This window comes from Lonchura striata, chromosome 4 (genome assembly GCF_046129695.1).
Source record: "Lonchura striata isolate bLonStr1 chromosome 4, bLonStr1.mat, whole genome shotgun sequence".
Taxonomy (NCBI): Eukaryota; Metazoa; Chordata; class Aves; order Passeriformes; family Estrildidae; genus Lonchura; species Lonchura striata.
In genome coordinates this window covers 15357829-15374481 of record NC_134606.1, presented here as the reverse complement: position 1 = coordinate 15374481, position 16653 = coordinate 15357829, and the positions used below count along the sequence as shown (strand labels likewise).

Sequence of the window (16653 nt, the reverse complement as noted above, 5' to 3'; positions counted from 1 at the left end):
CAGACTGTTAGGAACCTTCTAGATAAAGAGTAACAGTTGTCTTCAAACATTTTTTTCTTCCGTTTATTGAACCCAGTATACAGCAGTTTGGATATCTATGATCTGTAGAAAATGAAATGTACCTTGCTGATAGCTTGAAAGGACAGGTATATTCTCTAAATTTTAGTAACAGGAAGTGCTGGTTCTTTTTGAATCACAGAAGGAATGGACAGACTTTATCAAGAAGAACAATTATTTTATTAATGTTTTAGAAGAGGTGATAGTAAGTCACAATTCCCTTCTGCTGCTGGGAAACCCAAGGTGAAGCAGCATTGGACAGACCAGGTAACAGCCTACTGTGGAAATCCTGTCCATGGTGTGGTTCCCAGCATTTCTCCCACCCCTTAAATTTGTGGAAAATGTTATCTAATCCAAGAATTAATAAATGAACCTCAGAATGAGTAGGTATATTTGTATGCAAGTAAATGTTTCTTTGCAGCTGACAGATTTTGGGTTTTTTTAATCCAGATATAAAGGAGAGGTTCACCAATTACGTGCTGCTACTAATTGTATGTCTAAGAAATATGGAACAGTTCTCATGGAACCCAGGTGAGTAAACTAGAAGAAAAAATTCTGTGCTATCAAGAGCTGTTATCTCTTGCTTCTTCCCTCAGTCTGAAAGATAAGGATAATCAACACATTTAATTAACAAATCCTAATTTTGTTAAATATTTTAGATTCTTACTTTTCTATTTCTGGTATTCTTCTAAGAATGACTGTGTTCTTTCTGCTAGAAATAAATATTGTGCTATAAACACATGTAGTTAGTTATCTTTCAATCAGTGTCTGGAGCAATTTCTTCCCAGCCCTTTCCTTTCCTATGAGTACACTGTGAATGAAGGTTTCCCTAGAAAGTGGCTAGTGAGATTGAAATGTGATAAAGATTATGTTAAAATACAACTCTTAATCTAATATTGATTATACTTAAGATTTAATGACATGTTTAATAAATATTGTGTAAAATAGCAATTTTATTAAAGTATTGTTTTAATAATTTTTACCCCTAATCTGTGTGGTAAATTTTGCCTGAATCTTACCAGTCTACCTAAATTTTACTTTAAGTATCTAAAACTGCAGATATTTGTCTATGTCTTACACATACTGAACACATAGTATCTCGTACTTACAAAGGTTGTGTTCCTACTAGAGGTACAGGTTTACAAAGTGAAGAGTATAGAGCCTGACCCTAGCTGTGGTGTGATAGTACAGTACTGATAAGCTTTTAGGACAGCAATGGAATAAGCAAGAATTTGCACACTGCATGCTCAGTGATATGTAAACTTACATATTCTTCAGACTCATGGGGATTTTTCATTGTTGAATAGAATTGTTATAATTCTTTTTGTATGCTGACATTAAATTAAATGGCCTAACTTGTTTCTTCACAACCTTCAGATCACTTTTGGGTGTTATTCCCGGATGTTTGCATGGTGGTTGCTTCAGAAATTGCAGTGGATATTGTGAAACATGCCTTTATAACAAAATTCAATGACATCACGGCAGATGTAGGTATCCTGTTTGGAATGCTGGATGCTATTTTAAATTGTATTTAATTTTGCTAATATTATTTTAAATATTAGAATTTTTTCCAGTGCATAAAATGTAAAAATTGTTATTTTCATATGTTTGTTATCACTTGTGAAAGCTTGCTAATTTCTTGATACAGCTTTTGAGGATCTTTTTAATGTGCAACTAAACACCTCTGCTTCTAAATTAGTAGTTCCAGATCCATAAATTTTTGCAAGTTTTGCATAACAGCTCACATAGTAGCTACAATTCACATTACTGGCAGATTATTTTGTGATTATTAGTTAAACTGAAAGAAGGTTACTTGTTCTGCAGTCTCAACAGAGCCTGTAGCCTTTAATAAGAAAATGGATTGCAGGTTAAAATTCAGGCTTTTGGAAAAATAGATTTTGTTAGGCTGTTTTAACTCTATTCTTGCATGTGTGTTAAAAGTGGAATCTGAAATCAGAGATCTTTTTTCCCTGCTGTCCCTGGAGCAATGATATGAAGTAGGTTATGTTAGTTTCCCACTCCTGAAATTTCTTAAGCCACATATATTATCCAGTCCTTTTAAAGCAGTACCTGAGGTTGCTTCTTAGGTGTTGCAGCATGATAAAGGGGCCATTTGTGTTCCATATGGCGTGAATTCAAACACACTCAATTTGTGAATATATGAGTTAGTATCTTTTCATTATTACAGCCACTTCTCAGGAAATGAGATCAGATCTTGTGAGGTGCTTTCTTTTTCAGCATCTCTAAAGTAACTACATTGGGAGGTGTAGAAACAAGTGTAATAGATGCACTTAATAAGCTCCCTTATGCCAGAGGCATTTATGCATGTCCTACTTTTGTATAGAGAGTGTGGAAAAGAGCAGTAATAAAGTCATAGGAGCCAAAATGTAGCATGCTTCAGTGTGCTAAAACAGCTGGAGGATGGGGCAATTTTGCAAGGTTTATTTAAAAAACTTTGTGGGGTTTGTGTATGAAGTTCTAATGATTTATGGTTGCTACGTCAGACTTTTTCCAGAATTATTAACACCTTCAGTACAAGTTGTCCTGCCACTTACCTTTAAGATATATACTTTTCTTTATTAATGTGCTGAACTGTTTTAAAGAGAAGGAAAACTTAATTAATCTTCAGATGGATTTGATTTTTTCATAGCATCATTTGCTTAGTGTATAAGAAAGCTTTCTCATTCGTTTAATTTGATCCCAGGGCTAGCTTTTCTGTAGCTTAAAAGCAGTTGTGAACTGTGGGGGGAAAAATCTAAATGTAATTAATGTGATTTCTGTTTTTTCATGTTTCTCATGATCCTGAAATTCAGTAACTTTATGAAGTCTCATTCAATTCCTAAAGCATAGCATAGTGTTGTTTGTTTGTTGTAGTGTATATATATATATATATATATGCAAATTACTTTATTGCAGAAATAGAAGCTCTCTTGAAGAGTGCCATTCGACCTCAGAAAAACTCTTTGACTCTTTCAGCAAATGCATAAATTCTTAATACTTTATAGAAATACTTTATTAATATCTGTCTTGCTTTTATGACATGATAACAAATTAATCAGACATCTGATGTGCTGGATTTTTTCCAGGTCTACAGTGAATACAGAGCCAGTCTTGCATTTGACCTTGTTAGCAGTCGACAGAAAAATGTAAGCCTGAAAATAAAATGTTCTTTCCTGTATTAACTAACACAATTGTTACAGGTGGATATTGGAACAAACATTTAAAGAAATACATACAGTACACTCCTGTAGCACTGCAACTCTGCTCTGCTTTCTTTAATAAGAGATAACAGGAATATTTCTTTATGTTTTATATTATATCCAGTTGTTCAGGTCAGCTTGAGCTTCTTCCAAATACACTTAAAGTAAGGGGACAGTTGTAACAACTTCATAGTTTTGATGTATGTAGGTAAAGTAGGTAAACTTAACAGGGTAATTTTAGACTACTGTTCTTTCCATGGTATTTTCACTGTGTTGGGTTAAAACATAGTAGTCATAGAGTGCACAGATGTTTAAAGATGTTTGCACTATGCATGTTACTGGCATGGCATGGGTATTTATAGAACACATATACCACTTGTTTTTAATTAGTACCATTTTTTGGAAAGCTATTTACTGCACACCTTTCATGGATGAAGACTCATTAGGTTTCACTTGTTAGCATTCCACTCACCAGTGCTTTAGATGTGTGCTTTAGATGTGTGTAACTATTAAATGAACTTCATTACTATGATTTCTGTAGTTTTCTTGGGCTCGTTTCTTGGGCTGTTGTGAGGAATGCAGTAGTTAAACTTCATAAAGAAGATAGACATCATCAGCTACAAATAGTTAATACTAATTTCTTAATAATAAAAGCACCAATTAATTAGTTTTGAAAATTCCACTACTTTTCCTAAGGATCCTCAGTGGGAAATAAAATAGCATCATTTAGGCACCGACTTGAGTGTGATGTTCAATACTGCAGACAAGCTGTCATGCAAAGTACTTGTGTTTTGAGTTCAAATGTAAAAACATTTTCAAAATTTTAACACAGTTATCTTAAGGCTAATTATAGATGTTTGTGGAATGATTTAAAATTACTAGTGTGGTGGATAATTGTTCTTTTATCCCTGTAACAGCTTTTTCTGTAGAGTATTTAAGGATCAGTCAAATTAATACAAAAAGGTCTCTAAGCTGGTAATAATGTACAGCTGTGATATCATAGTGCCTTTGGATTCAGTGTCCTAGTTGCTCTTGGTTTAGACATTTGCATTATACTCCAGTTGCTCTTGATTTAGAGCACTGAAACTAATCTTACTGGTCATGGTAGTATTGCATTTTTGTCTGAGAGGGCAGCTATCTCCATTTGAATTCCAAAATCTGAATAGGTACGCTTTATACCAGTATAGTGTTTGTTAACAGAGCTTTATTCTTATCTGGAGGGTGTGCCAAGCTAAAATAAGCTCATTCCTTTGCATAAGTAGTTCATTATTCTTCCTCTTCTTTTCCTAGGCATATACAGATTATAGTGATTCAGTTTCTAGAAGAATGGGTTTCATTCCTCTTCCACTGGCTGTTTTAGTAAGTTGTATCATTCCTATCAGTTTTCTGTCAATAAGATCTCACTTTGAGAATGTGTCCCTCTGAGATAGCTGGCTGGATGTTTTGAGGATGAAATTATCATCTGAAGTAACGGAAATTATGCTGAGAAGTTAACACTCAGTATAACCTGTATCACATACTACTTGTGGCTTTACAAATGCATTATTGTTTCTCAGCCTTTCATAGAAAATTGAATATATATTAATTTTCTAGAATTTGCAAGGACTTGAATTGTACCAGTGGAATTAAGCTACATCTGTGTTTACTAAACATATATTCCTTTTGGCAGTTATCCTATTCATTCATTTGGAATAGTCAAAGCAGCTGGTTGCCAGAAGGTTACCAGTAGTGCAGGAGTTTATTGAGGTTTTTCATAGGAGTCCTTGTGGCTGTCCCTGTAATAGCACACTTCATGACTCAATACTCTTTTATATGGGGCACTGAGCTCCTGAGCTGTTGTTGACTACACCATTTTGAAATAGTTGACTTTGTTACACATACATGTTGCTATAAAATGAATTACTTAATTAATGGAGCTCTGTCCACATGCTGTCCTGAATTAACTGTTGCTGAAAGTTTTCTCTCAATAGCTGTTCTGACTTTCCCCATACACACATGTAGACAAGCAGTAGCTTCCATAATGCTGGGGATCTGTACATGCTTTGTCAGCAAATATGCTAATTCACAATGTTCCTGGAAGAATATCAAGATGAATTAACTTAAATGTAATGTTTGCCCATAGAGGTGGGGAAAACTACTATTCACAGGATTTGCCTAAACTACTGAAATAAAACTGAAATTTCAGGATCTATTTGTTAGTCAAACTTGGGAGTCATATGCCTTGTCCACAAAGCAATGTTGTAATCATCAGGTTAGCATGCGGTGTAACACTGATTTCGTTTTGCATTGCATCTCTTGACATTTTCCTCAAAATTTTTAAACTCTACTTCCAGCCCTTGAGTTTCAGAGCTTTTTTCCACTTCTTATTTTACTTGAAAGTCAGTGTTAAAGAAACATTGTTAGACTCTGGTTTTGGCAAAGTTGCAACTAAGTGCTAGTATAATACTTACTCAAATAAAAATCTGGAGTAGTTAGACTGCCAAAAGGAACTTTAGACTAAATTTCTGCTAATGTAAATGTTTCTACTTATTCTTGAATTTACCAAATAAGAAATGTCTGTTACAATGTTCTAGTAATAGCTGTGTGCTAAGTTTTAACTTTCATTCTTAAAACAGCTCATCAGAGTCGTAACAAGCTCAATAAAAGTACAAGGAGTCTTAGCTTATGTTTGTGTTGTGCTGTTCTACTGTGGGTAAGTAAATCCACACAATTGAAAAGTATTTACTATTATTTGATTTCATATGTGAAAGAAGTTTCTGTTGATACTTCTTCATGTAAGGATAAACACAATTTATATTCAGTAGAACATCAATGTAAAACCCTTATGCTCATAATCTGAAATTGACAATGCAGATTTGTCCCTAAGTACTGTGACTACATTGGGGGATTATAGCCCTCAATAAGTAACTTCAGTAATATAAATAACTCATTGCAAAAAGGCTAAAGACTGAGAGAATCTGAGAGACAAGCAACATACTTCTGTGTAAAAATAAAAATTTAATTCCAAGGAAAGAAGACCAAAGACAAAAAGATTCAATAAGTGAACAAAAATGAGCAGTTCAAGTGCTATGAGCAGATCATGAATTTTTCTCTCAGGTAGTTAATTGCAAGGTTTACTTTGGTTTAGGAAACTGCTGTTAAAAAAAAAGAAATAAATGCAAGGCTTATTTTGGGAAGGGTGCGGTCAGTAAGTGATCTTAGTTAAGAAATACAATGTCCAGTGGCAATTTGTTTTCCATAGCCAATGATGTGCAAGTATCCCTTCAGCATCCTTTCACTGCCAAGTCTGTTGATACTTGTCTTACCTTTAACTTCTCACCAGTGATAGGTACTTCTGAGACTGCATAAGTGTACTTTACATCCACTTCAGTTTGCCTGTCTTGAGACACTTGCTGTGTACTATCTGTGTACTATCAGTACTTCCTAGGAAAGCTGTATCTGCACTGTCATTGTTTGTTGTCTCTCAAAATTGATCATATGCAATTAAGTGTTTCAAGTTGTTGATGGAAGAAGAACCTGCCTGCAGTATTGTTGGGAGTCCTTCTTCCAGTGTCCTACCAAGTTTTATTTTAAGTGAAGGCAGCAAGGCTTGAGAAGCATAAGACTTCTAAGGCTGAGGCAGTAGTTCAGCAGCTAGAGAGGAGACCATGCTGGAAGAGAGGAGACTGCTGTTCTACAACAGCTTGTGAAAAGAACAGGATTACTACAGAATCTTTATTAATAGGTAGACTCTTATCTCTAATCTGACACTAATCTGCAAAAAATTGAGCTTGATCAGATGTGTTTTGTCTACATCAGTGTAGGGATACATCTGTTTAGTGTCAGATAACTAAGACTTTGAGATGCTGCATATAGGCCAAATAGTAAAATTTTAACTACATTCCTCTGTACCATACTTTGACTTTTTCCCCAGCATACTACGTGCTGTGCCCATGTTCTCCCTAAAGGCAGCTTTGTATAATTCAAAGCACTATGCCCTGATCATCACATTCAAGCTGTGGTATACCAAGGTCAGCACTTTCATCCTGCTCAGTGGTTTTTCCTTTTTCCCCAATACATGTAGTATTTTCCTACCTCTACCATTTCACTGCCACATCCCAGGATTTTTCACTCTCTGTGGATTGGAGAATGGAGGGCAGAAAGTAATGGGATTGACATTAAGTGTTAAGTGCTGTTCTTTAAAGACAAAGGCCACAAAAGTAAATACATTTTGGTCTATTTTGTCCTTATTGAAAAGTGAAAACAAATTTTTGCTCTTGCTGCGATCTCAGACTTGGAACTAACTCACCTCTTGCATCTTTCAAGTAATTTTTGTTCTGAACATAAATTTCAGCTTTTCATCAGATGTGAGAATATATATAGAATACAAACAATAATAGCATAGATATGGGAAAAATGATGTGATAAAATCTGAAGCAGTTAATTGGGCAAAGAATTGAGCCTATACTATGGATGAATTAATTTTGTATTGTTTATTAACAACTCTAGTTAAACTTTAATTGCAGTTAAAGAGTCTTGCCAAAAAAGTAATGAGTTTTCTTTTTCTATAATTTTGAACAACTGTGAACTTACATTGTTAGAAATTTGAGCCTGGGGTAGACTGGTAGAAAAGAATAAAGGGGAATTGCTAGAAATGCTTGCATAATTTTCCATGAGAAGCTGGAACTGATACAGGGAAGAGGTGATTTATGGGCTTTTCAACTTCTGATCTTATTAAATCAGAGTCAAACTATGCTGTGGAAACCTATTCTCACAGAACAAAAACATGTTACATAAGAAGCATAAGAAAAACACCTCTAAAACATTAAAAATTAAGGAGACCTTCTCAACTCTGAAATAAAATTTGTCCCAATAATATAATAAAATTTAAGAGAAGCACAGCTTTCAACCAATATAAAATGATATCTTCTTTATGGTTGCTTGGATACTAAAATGTCACTTTCTTCTCAGTACTGGAAGTGATGTGCTCCGCTCATTCTTCCATTTCTCTATTGAAATAGAATAAACAAAACTTACTTTTTCCCTTACAAATGTGGTGTAGTTTGTTTTTCTGTTTGACAAGTTCTGATTACATTTACACAGCGAGATAAGGGAGCTGCTGCTGGAGTGTGCTTGGGTCACTGTATGATTAAGCAGTTAGACCTGTTCCATGGATCTGTGAATGTTCATTTCAAGTTGTCTTTTTAGTCTGTTAATGATGTACATGATAAACAGACTTCAGAGAGTGGAGAAGGAGTTCGGAGTATGCATTTGGTTCACTCTTGTTACATAGCTTGATTTGCATAGAGAATATTTCATTCATCCTGCAGAGAACAGATCACTCTCTCCTTGTAGTTCTGCAGTGAGCCTTCATTCCCTGGAGTGGATATTGTTCTATGAGTCATGTGTTGCTAGTAATGAAAATTTTGCAAAACTCAGCTGAATGGTAAAAAAGCACTTGATGGTAGATGAGGCCTTCCTTTTCTTCAAACAAGGAGACAGGTGGGAACGGGATTCAGTGATGTTTGTGCTGCAATTTAGTCCTAATAGAAAAAGAATCTGTCATCTGGACTGTGCTATGATGGTAATGCAGTGCTGCCTCTTTGCATTTGTTGAGTTTTATGGACTGTCTTCTGTGATGTAAAAAAGGACTTGCTATGATTAGCCTGTAGTTTGTAAAAGCTAGATACTGGACTTGGCAGTGCGGGGTTAATGGCTGGACTTAATAATCTTGGAAATCTTTTCCAACCTTAACGATTCCATGGTTCTGTATTTGTTGTGCTGTGGTTCCAAGTCTACTAGAGATCCTTGGCTAGGCACACTTAATTTGGGTACATTTATTTTGGACTTGCAGTGTTGAGGGCACTTTTTAGTTCTGTGTTTAAATATTTAAGGTCTTAAATGGCTCCTTAACTGTCCTTGTAGTCCTTTAGGTAAATAATAAAACTTGATGTTTTTCTCTAGATGCTTTCTGAAGGAAAAAGAAAATTAAGCATTGAATCTGAAACAATTGTGAGGAAAATTGTAATCTTTTGATCTTGATATTGAAAGGATTTAATTTCTTAGCTAATCCTTCTAAGACAGCATTTAGCATATGCAATTATTTTTGTATGAATAATTGAAGTATTAATAATATGCAATTATTTTAATGTGCTAATGCAAATATGTAAACAATTTTTTTCCAGGTTAATATCTCTCAAAGTCCTTAACAGCATTGTATTGCTGGGAAAATCATGTCAATATGTAAAGGAAGCAAAAATGGAGGAGAAACTATTTAATCCTATCCTGACTGCCACCCCAGGGAAGCCAGCTGGCAAACAGCAAGGCACATTTAAATCTACCCAAGGTAAGGCCAGCTGCCTTAGTTTGTTTTCAGTGAAAGTTTGTCAGACTAAATTGATATTAGACCAGATGCATGACAATGTTTGCTGTACAAACCCCAAACCCTGTTGCTGGACTTTAATTGTGCTGTAGCACTGCTGTGAATACAAGTCTGTAAATATAATAGATTTCATTGCTTTTAGTTCATGCATCTTCTTTAGGTAATCAATTCTCTTATCTCTGATATCACTGTGATATGTGGAGGTGATAGAAACAATGGAATAGAAGAATGCTTTTGCTTTAAAATCATAACCATAGAATGGTTTGGTTTGGGTTGGAAAGAACCTTTAAATACCATCTAGTCCAACCCTCTCTGCCATGTCACTGTGCAAATAAGTTAATATTTACACATCATCTGTGACAGTGCTTAAGTTTAGTAGGGAAGCAAGCTGTATTTCTCATGGAAATCAAAGGAAAATGTGGTAGGTTTATGCATAGGTATAATTAATTGTAGTTGTCATGACCACATAATGAAAAGCTTTATGAAATCCAGATAGGAATTTCAGTGGGTCTCTACCCCATTTCCAGTCTCTACAGCACAATTTCCTCTTACAGATCCTCAGCATCAGCAGTTAATTTATAATGGGAATATGGCAGTATTGTGTTTGTGTGACACATTATAGAAGGAAACAGAAACCTTCATTGTTCCTGTCAACTGAATTGGATTGCATCTTCCTGTGGGAAAAGCTCAATGAGAGCCTTAGAGAACTTAACAGTGGGGCTTTTATTGTGTTCACTCCATGGCTTGCCAACAACTTGAACAGCTTGAAATGCAAGGTGCTCGTTAGTCGTCAGAGTGTCTCGCCAGCAAGGGGAGAGTTAAGAATCTGTCAGTGTTTGGCATAAACCTATGTGTCTCATATGTGTCAAATCATATCAGGCAGAAACTTGGTGCAAGTGTTTGCTTTTCAGTTCATAAAACTGCTTTACTTTCATGATGAAAGAATATGATCTGAATTGTTCTGAATTCGTATTTGCATTCAATTTTGCATTTCATTAGAGTACTGTAATGATGATAATGTTTTAATTAAACATTCTATTACTACATTTGTATATGAGACTTAGTAAGTTGTACTTAGATTGAGCCTTTAACTTACAGTATATAAATCCTGAAGACTCTTTTGAGCTGAAGTAGCAGGCATGCTTATTTTCTCCAATGGAAAGATTTTGAACAAAAAGTAGCAACCAAAAAGCTTTTGTGGATTTTATTCAGAGTATTCCTTGCTTCCACTGTTGATGGGAAAAGCTCAATTTTACAGTCTTTTGGGGATTTTATATTTTTTAACACCTCTTTATTTACTAGAAATCTCGATTACATGAAAGAATTATTTTACCTTCCCCAGATTTTGCATTATTACTGCTGGATTCTGCAGTATTAGTTAATCTCTGTGCCCCACTTACCAGGTTTTTACAATACAGTCTCTGAACCCATCTCTTCTTAGGATGAGGGTAAAGGAATTCATTAGTCTGGTCTCCTTTCTGCCAGTTTATAGTTTAAGTCAATTAATTTCCTTAAGAGTTTCCACCGTGTCCACAAAAAGAGTTAAAATTTTGAAGAATAAAATTCTGAACTTGATCTTGAAGGATGAAAGCTCTAATTACTGGTAGTCATTTATGGGCTTACCAGCTACATCTGTGTTAGAAAATATTTACGCTTGTAACCAAGTTCTAGAATTAAAATAACTTGTCTCCATTTTCAATGCAAGTTTAGTACCTTTAACTTGCATAAGATTTGTAGAAGTGCCTCCATGTACCTCCAAGTGTAGATGGCATACTGTGGACAGAAGCTCTGCAGAAATAAGTTTTTGTAGTAATTTGGATAGTGCTGCCATTCTGACAAGTAACATTTCCTTGGGCTGGTCTGCAGTGCTCTCTACATCAGTCAGATTTTTTCAGATGCCTTTAGAAACAATAACTCAATCTTTACTGAGGAGGAAATATTTTTTTTTCTTATCTTTTTTCTTATAGTCTTGTAATTTGCTTGCACATTTTAATTCTTTACATGTTTTAACAAAATATGGAAAAATACATGGATATTACTAACCAATATCCTAGGTTAATGAAGCCAGTGTTCAGCTCCACTGAAGTAAGAGACAGGAATAAAAATAGACATCTTTAATAGCACTGCTTTAGAAGCCAGTGCTATTAAAGTGCATAGCAATGAGTCATTTATTAGCTATCCCTGGAGAAGGCAGGTTTATTGTATTTATGTCGAGGATTAGGCACATCTAGTTCCTATCACAGAAATTTCTTTTGTTCATTTCAGTAGCAAACATTTGTATGATTCACATAAGGACTGTCAGAAATCTTTTTACTTAAGCCAACAAAAATAATCATGTATGTCCTAACTTCTGCTGCTTATGCTCTTGCCGATTACTTAAACTTCTGTGGAATTTTTTTTCTGTCCATTTATTTTCTATATGTTTTCTAAATCAGAAAAGGAAATCCCTTACAGTAAATCCAAGAAGAGGTAGTGGCTTCCAAAAAGCATTTTTCTGTTGCTTCTGCTGACTTGCTGCAGCACACTTTTTCAGGATAGCTTTGGACGAATGTGGATGTTTCACATTGTATCAATATGTCTGTGTTAAATTCATTATTATCTTTGTAATTTTGTCCCAACAGGAATTTCCACAGATGAAAACGGTTCTACATCAGTTACCAATCAACCAGTTCATCAGAAGGAGAACATGCCATCTTTACTTGTAACAAGCAATTCCGATCAATTTCTGACAACTCCTGATGGAGAAGAAAAAGATATAAGCCAAGACAGTTCAGAATTAAAACACAGGTCTGCAAAGAAAGACTTGTTGGAGATAGACAGGTTTACTATTTGTGGAAACAGAATTGACTAAGAATTTATCTTTTTTTAAATCAATGTGCTAAGGATACTGAGCTGTTGGGACAGTAGATGCTACCAGAATGGACAGTTGCCAAAAGGCACATAAATATTTATTTAAAAACTTAAATTATTAATGGCAAAAAAATTTATTAATTTCTTTCTACAAGTAACTTGGCTTGGTATCTGGTCAGGTCAAGTAAGTGGTCTTTAACTTGCCTCTTGGAAAATGTGGTGGATCGTGAGTCTCTAGCCTGGTGGCAGAGCTGCAGTATCACTTTTCTGGAAAACAGACTGGAAAAAAAAGCATAACCCTGTTCTGCGTTATGAAACCATGCTTCCAGAACACTATTTTTCATGAAGGTTCATCCAGTGTAAGGATATTCCTGGAAATGTTTGGTGACTTGACCGGAAGCTTGCCTATCCAGTTACTGTGTTTTATTAAACATCTGCAAGCAGAATTCAAAACTTGTGCTTATATCAACAAACACATAAAACATTGGTACATAAAACAGTAAGTCAAGGTAGTTATTCTTGTCAACAAAAATATTTTCAAGATGTATCTTGAAAATCTTGTAATCAGAATAAAATTTTGCCTTTAAGTGAAAGACTTACTGCTTAGTATTTTATCTGAATACTAAACATCAAGGAAAGATCAGAGTAATGATGGTTCTGCTTAACTGGGCAAATATGAAGTATGTTCATTTCATGTGTTGTGTGTCCTGTAAGGCAAATTATATAGAAAATCTTTTTTAAAAGCTGAGGATTTTTTGTTGCTGTAGGAAAAAATATTAAAGGGGCACTTCTAAGGAGCAGCAGTGTTAATTGCAGCAAGCGTTGTGTTGGAACTGTAGGTATGGCATTAACACAGCAGGAAAGAACATTGCACTGCATTTTGCATATAACTATTAGGAGAATGACATCTATGTATTAACTTGCCTGAGAACATGCCTATAAAAGCTCACACTGACAATCAAACCATAATTATCCATTCAATGTAATTGATTGGTTGTAGTCAAACTTAAGTAGATGGACTAGATCTACAAAGAACATTTAAGCATTACAATGCATCTTAATTTCTGGTGTGAGATGCAGAGTTGGAAGGGGTGACAAAAGTTATGGAATCCTCAGACCATGACTGAATTAAATTTGAGCTCAAAACATAGGCTGAAGAGTTTATCAGAAGAGACCCCTTAGTTAATGATAAATTCTTCATATATTGTTAAAACACAGCATTAGCTTCCAAAATGCCTTTCAGACATTCAAGAAAGCACTAATTTTACTTTCCAAGGGAAGGTATCATTAAAGTACTTCAGTACTGAACAAATGAAGACAATTTGTTCTTTGCTAATTTCATAATTTGTCAGAATGGGAAAGCCAAAGTTTCTTTGCTGTATGAACATGTGGAAGTTTAACATACCTGCTAATCCCTGAAACTTGCAGGACTACAGTAATATAGCAGATGGAGGCAGTTGGACAGAGTTACGTGTCTGAGCAGACTTGATAATGAGAGAACTCTGCTGTGCTGTTTAGGGTTGTCTGCTCTGGTGGGAACTCACTGCTGCAGGCTTTCAGCCTCTCCTCTCCCATAAGAGTAATGGGAGTAATGGCCAAAATCTGTGGTTATGTTTAGGGATGAAAGTAGAAGGAAGAGGATTTAGCGCTGTGGAAAAATTTGAAAATCTTTCATTTTGATGTATTTTATACTAATTGGAAAAGTTCACACATTGAAATTAAGATTATCTGTCAATTTGGTGTATCTTATTTTATAATTATTTAGCAGTTGCTAAAGAAAGCTTGAAATTGCTTTAATTTTTTTTCTGTTGAATGACATTCTGTATCAATTTTATAAGTGCATCTTGTGTGAAACTCAATAAAATTCAATTTTGTAATATTTGTTTAAAAAAGGAAAAGTACAGCGTCGACATTTCTTTTTTGGTATTCAGAGTTGGTGATCTTGCAAAGTATTTAATGTATTAAATTCAAATTTCCATAAAGTAGGATTCTTGCAAATGTGGGACACAAATGAGTGTAAGAACTGGGATATCAATGGCTTCAGATCTATTTCTGTAGCAGTTGGTTGTTGCCACTTGTAGAAAGAAGATATTGAGGCCAACCTGCTATTAATTTGGTTTTTAAGGGCACACACCATGTGAATGAAAAAATACCATGTCTCAGGGGAGTTGTAATTTCTGTAGTCAGTTACTGGATTTACACCTACCCAGCAAAGCCAAGTGTGAATGCAGGAGCCCACGGGCGAAGCCCTTGCTGAGCACCGGTGGTGGCAGTGGTGGGGTAATGGCTCACAGCACTGGGGCTCGAGTCCTGGCCTGAATCCTCCTGGGGCTTTGCTCTGGCACTTGGATGGTGGTGCCTGCACCTAAAGCAGTCCAGCTGGGCTTTGGGTATGGCTGGTACATCCCTGCCTGCTGTGGAGGTGAGACTGCATTGCCCTGGGGTCACCAGAACACCGAGGTGTGCTCGAGGCACTGTTGCAGAGGGCATGGCAAGCACAACGCTTCCCCTTGAACTCCCCAAGTCTGGTAGGATCCCAGTTGGGCTTTCCTTCCTTTGGCTGCAAGCTCTCTGATTGTTCTCATCTTTTTGTTCATGATTTATAGGGATTCCTTGGTTATCTAGTAGGGTATCTTTAATGAAAAGTCACAGCTGCTTCTCTGAACCTGGGTGGTCCTCTAGGAACTCTAGAGGTGGGTGAGGGGGAACAAACCACCAAACAGGAAAAAACAGCAACACCAAATTTCCCATCGATACATACAGCTGTTCATTTGGGTTTTCTTGAAAAGCTCCTGACTCAACACTGATACTTACAAGAGCATCACAAGTTAAGTAGTGAATAAATTAAGTTCTTCAATTGATAAATCCCTCCAAAAATAAAATCTAGGCAAGCAGTGATATTTCAGCTAAAGTCACAGTTGCCAAATTAATTCCAAAAGCACACATTGCATACAGTGTATATTCATAATTAGTATTATTCACTATGGGAGCATTAAGAAACAACTGGTTTTGACAGGATTATTTAATTAATCTTTTGAAGCCTTTCAGATGTTCATCAGCCAAGCAGAATTTCCCCTCAAGCATAGTAGCTTTACAATCATAACCACGCTGTTAATTTACTCGCCTCAATTTGAAGTGAGTTTGTGGAAACTTTTCAGCTTTGTCTTAATTTTTTGTGTTGCAAAATTTTGTGTAGTCTACTGATTTGTTCCCGAAGTCTGTTTCTGTGGCTCAGCATAATTGATGAGGTCACTGTTGTTAAAGCCAATGTTTGCCCAGTTGTGGCTGCTGTGCCAGCTCACCTGTTGGGCTGGAGATGTGAATCTTCTTGGTGGTGGTAAGCAAGGATGGATTCAACTTAATTATAGCACAAATGTAATCAGACTCTGTAAGCTCCTGAAACACTGCAACATTTTGTCTTATAAACTGGGCTCCTCCATTGTGAGTAAACTAGGAGTTGTTCAATCCAGTCTTGGGGAGTCATAGCTTCAGAATGCTCTTCACAAATGCTAAACAAAATTTGCTTTTAAAACTTCTTCAGAGCAAGTGCTTTTTCTTAGAAATTTGGACTGGCTTAATTTTGCTGACTGTAGGGTATGTAAATACTGAGCAGCTGTCATGGGGAGCTGCAGATGGGACCACCTTTATCTCAAGGAAATTTTTCTGTATATAATGATATAAAATGTTTATACTGTGACGGCTGTCAGAAAACACTTGATGTATCACTTCTGTAAGTCTTTTTAATAGTAACTTTCATCAACCATACCTACCAAGCCTGAGTCTAGTTAGGCCTTTTTTAGGACTTCAGTATACCCTGAACACTGCCAGTAGAGTTGTAAAAGATCATAAATGTATAACACCAAAGAACATTTATTAGTAAGCTCACAGAATAACAGAAAAATCCAAAATTGCAATAGGTTTTAAAAAATTTCTCAATTTTGACCAAAACACTCATCATATTTGTGATTAAATAAACTCAGATTTTAAAATGTGCCCTTGTTGTAACTGCTGCCCAGCTGTGCTTCACAGCTGCAGCTTTAGGCTGTGTAAGCTGCTTTTGCTTCCACTCATCACCGCTGCCTAGGAGAGTGATGCTATCAAGCAGAGCTGAGGTTCATTCTCAGTTGGAGAAAGTTCTGTCTGACAGATGAACTGCAAGGAAGTACTGAGCATTGGGGAGAGGGA

At 35.8% G+C, this 16653-nt stretch overlaps 1 protein-coding gene across 3 annotated transcripts in view; it reads left to right on the top strand.

Annotated features, from left to right (window-relative positions):
* TAPT1 (transmembrane anterior posterior transformation 1) overlaps positions 1–14366 on the top strand; it is a 49679-nt gene extending 35313 nt beyond the window's left edge. For all 3 annotated transcript variants that reach the window (XM_021554431.2, XM_021554432.2, XM_021554433.3), the window contains 7 exons: positions 508–588; positions 1435–1544; positions 3144–3203; positions 4548–4616; positions 5873–5949; positions 9422–9582; positions 12240–14366. In XM_021554431.2, the coding sequence (XP_021410106.1) occupies positions 508–588; positions 1435–1544; positions 3144–3203; positions 4548–4616; positions 5873–5949; positions 9422–9582; positions 12240–12469 (788 nt within the window). In that variant the 3' untranslated portion in view covers positions 12470–14366. The remainder of the gene's footprint in view (positions 1–507; positions 589–1434; positions 1545–3143; positions 3204–4547; positions 4617–5872; positions 5950–9421; positions 9583–12239) is intronic.
* Positions 14367–16653: the final 2287 nt, after the last annotated feature.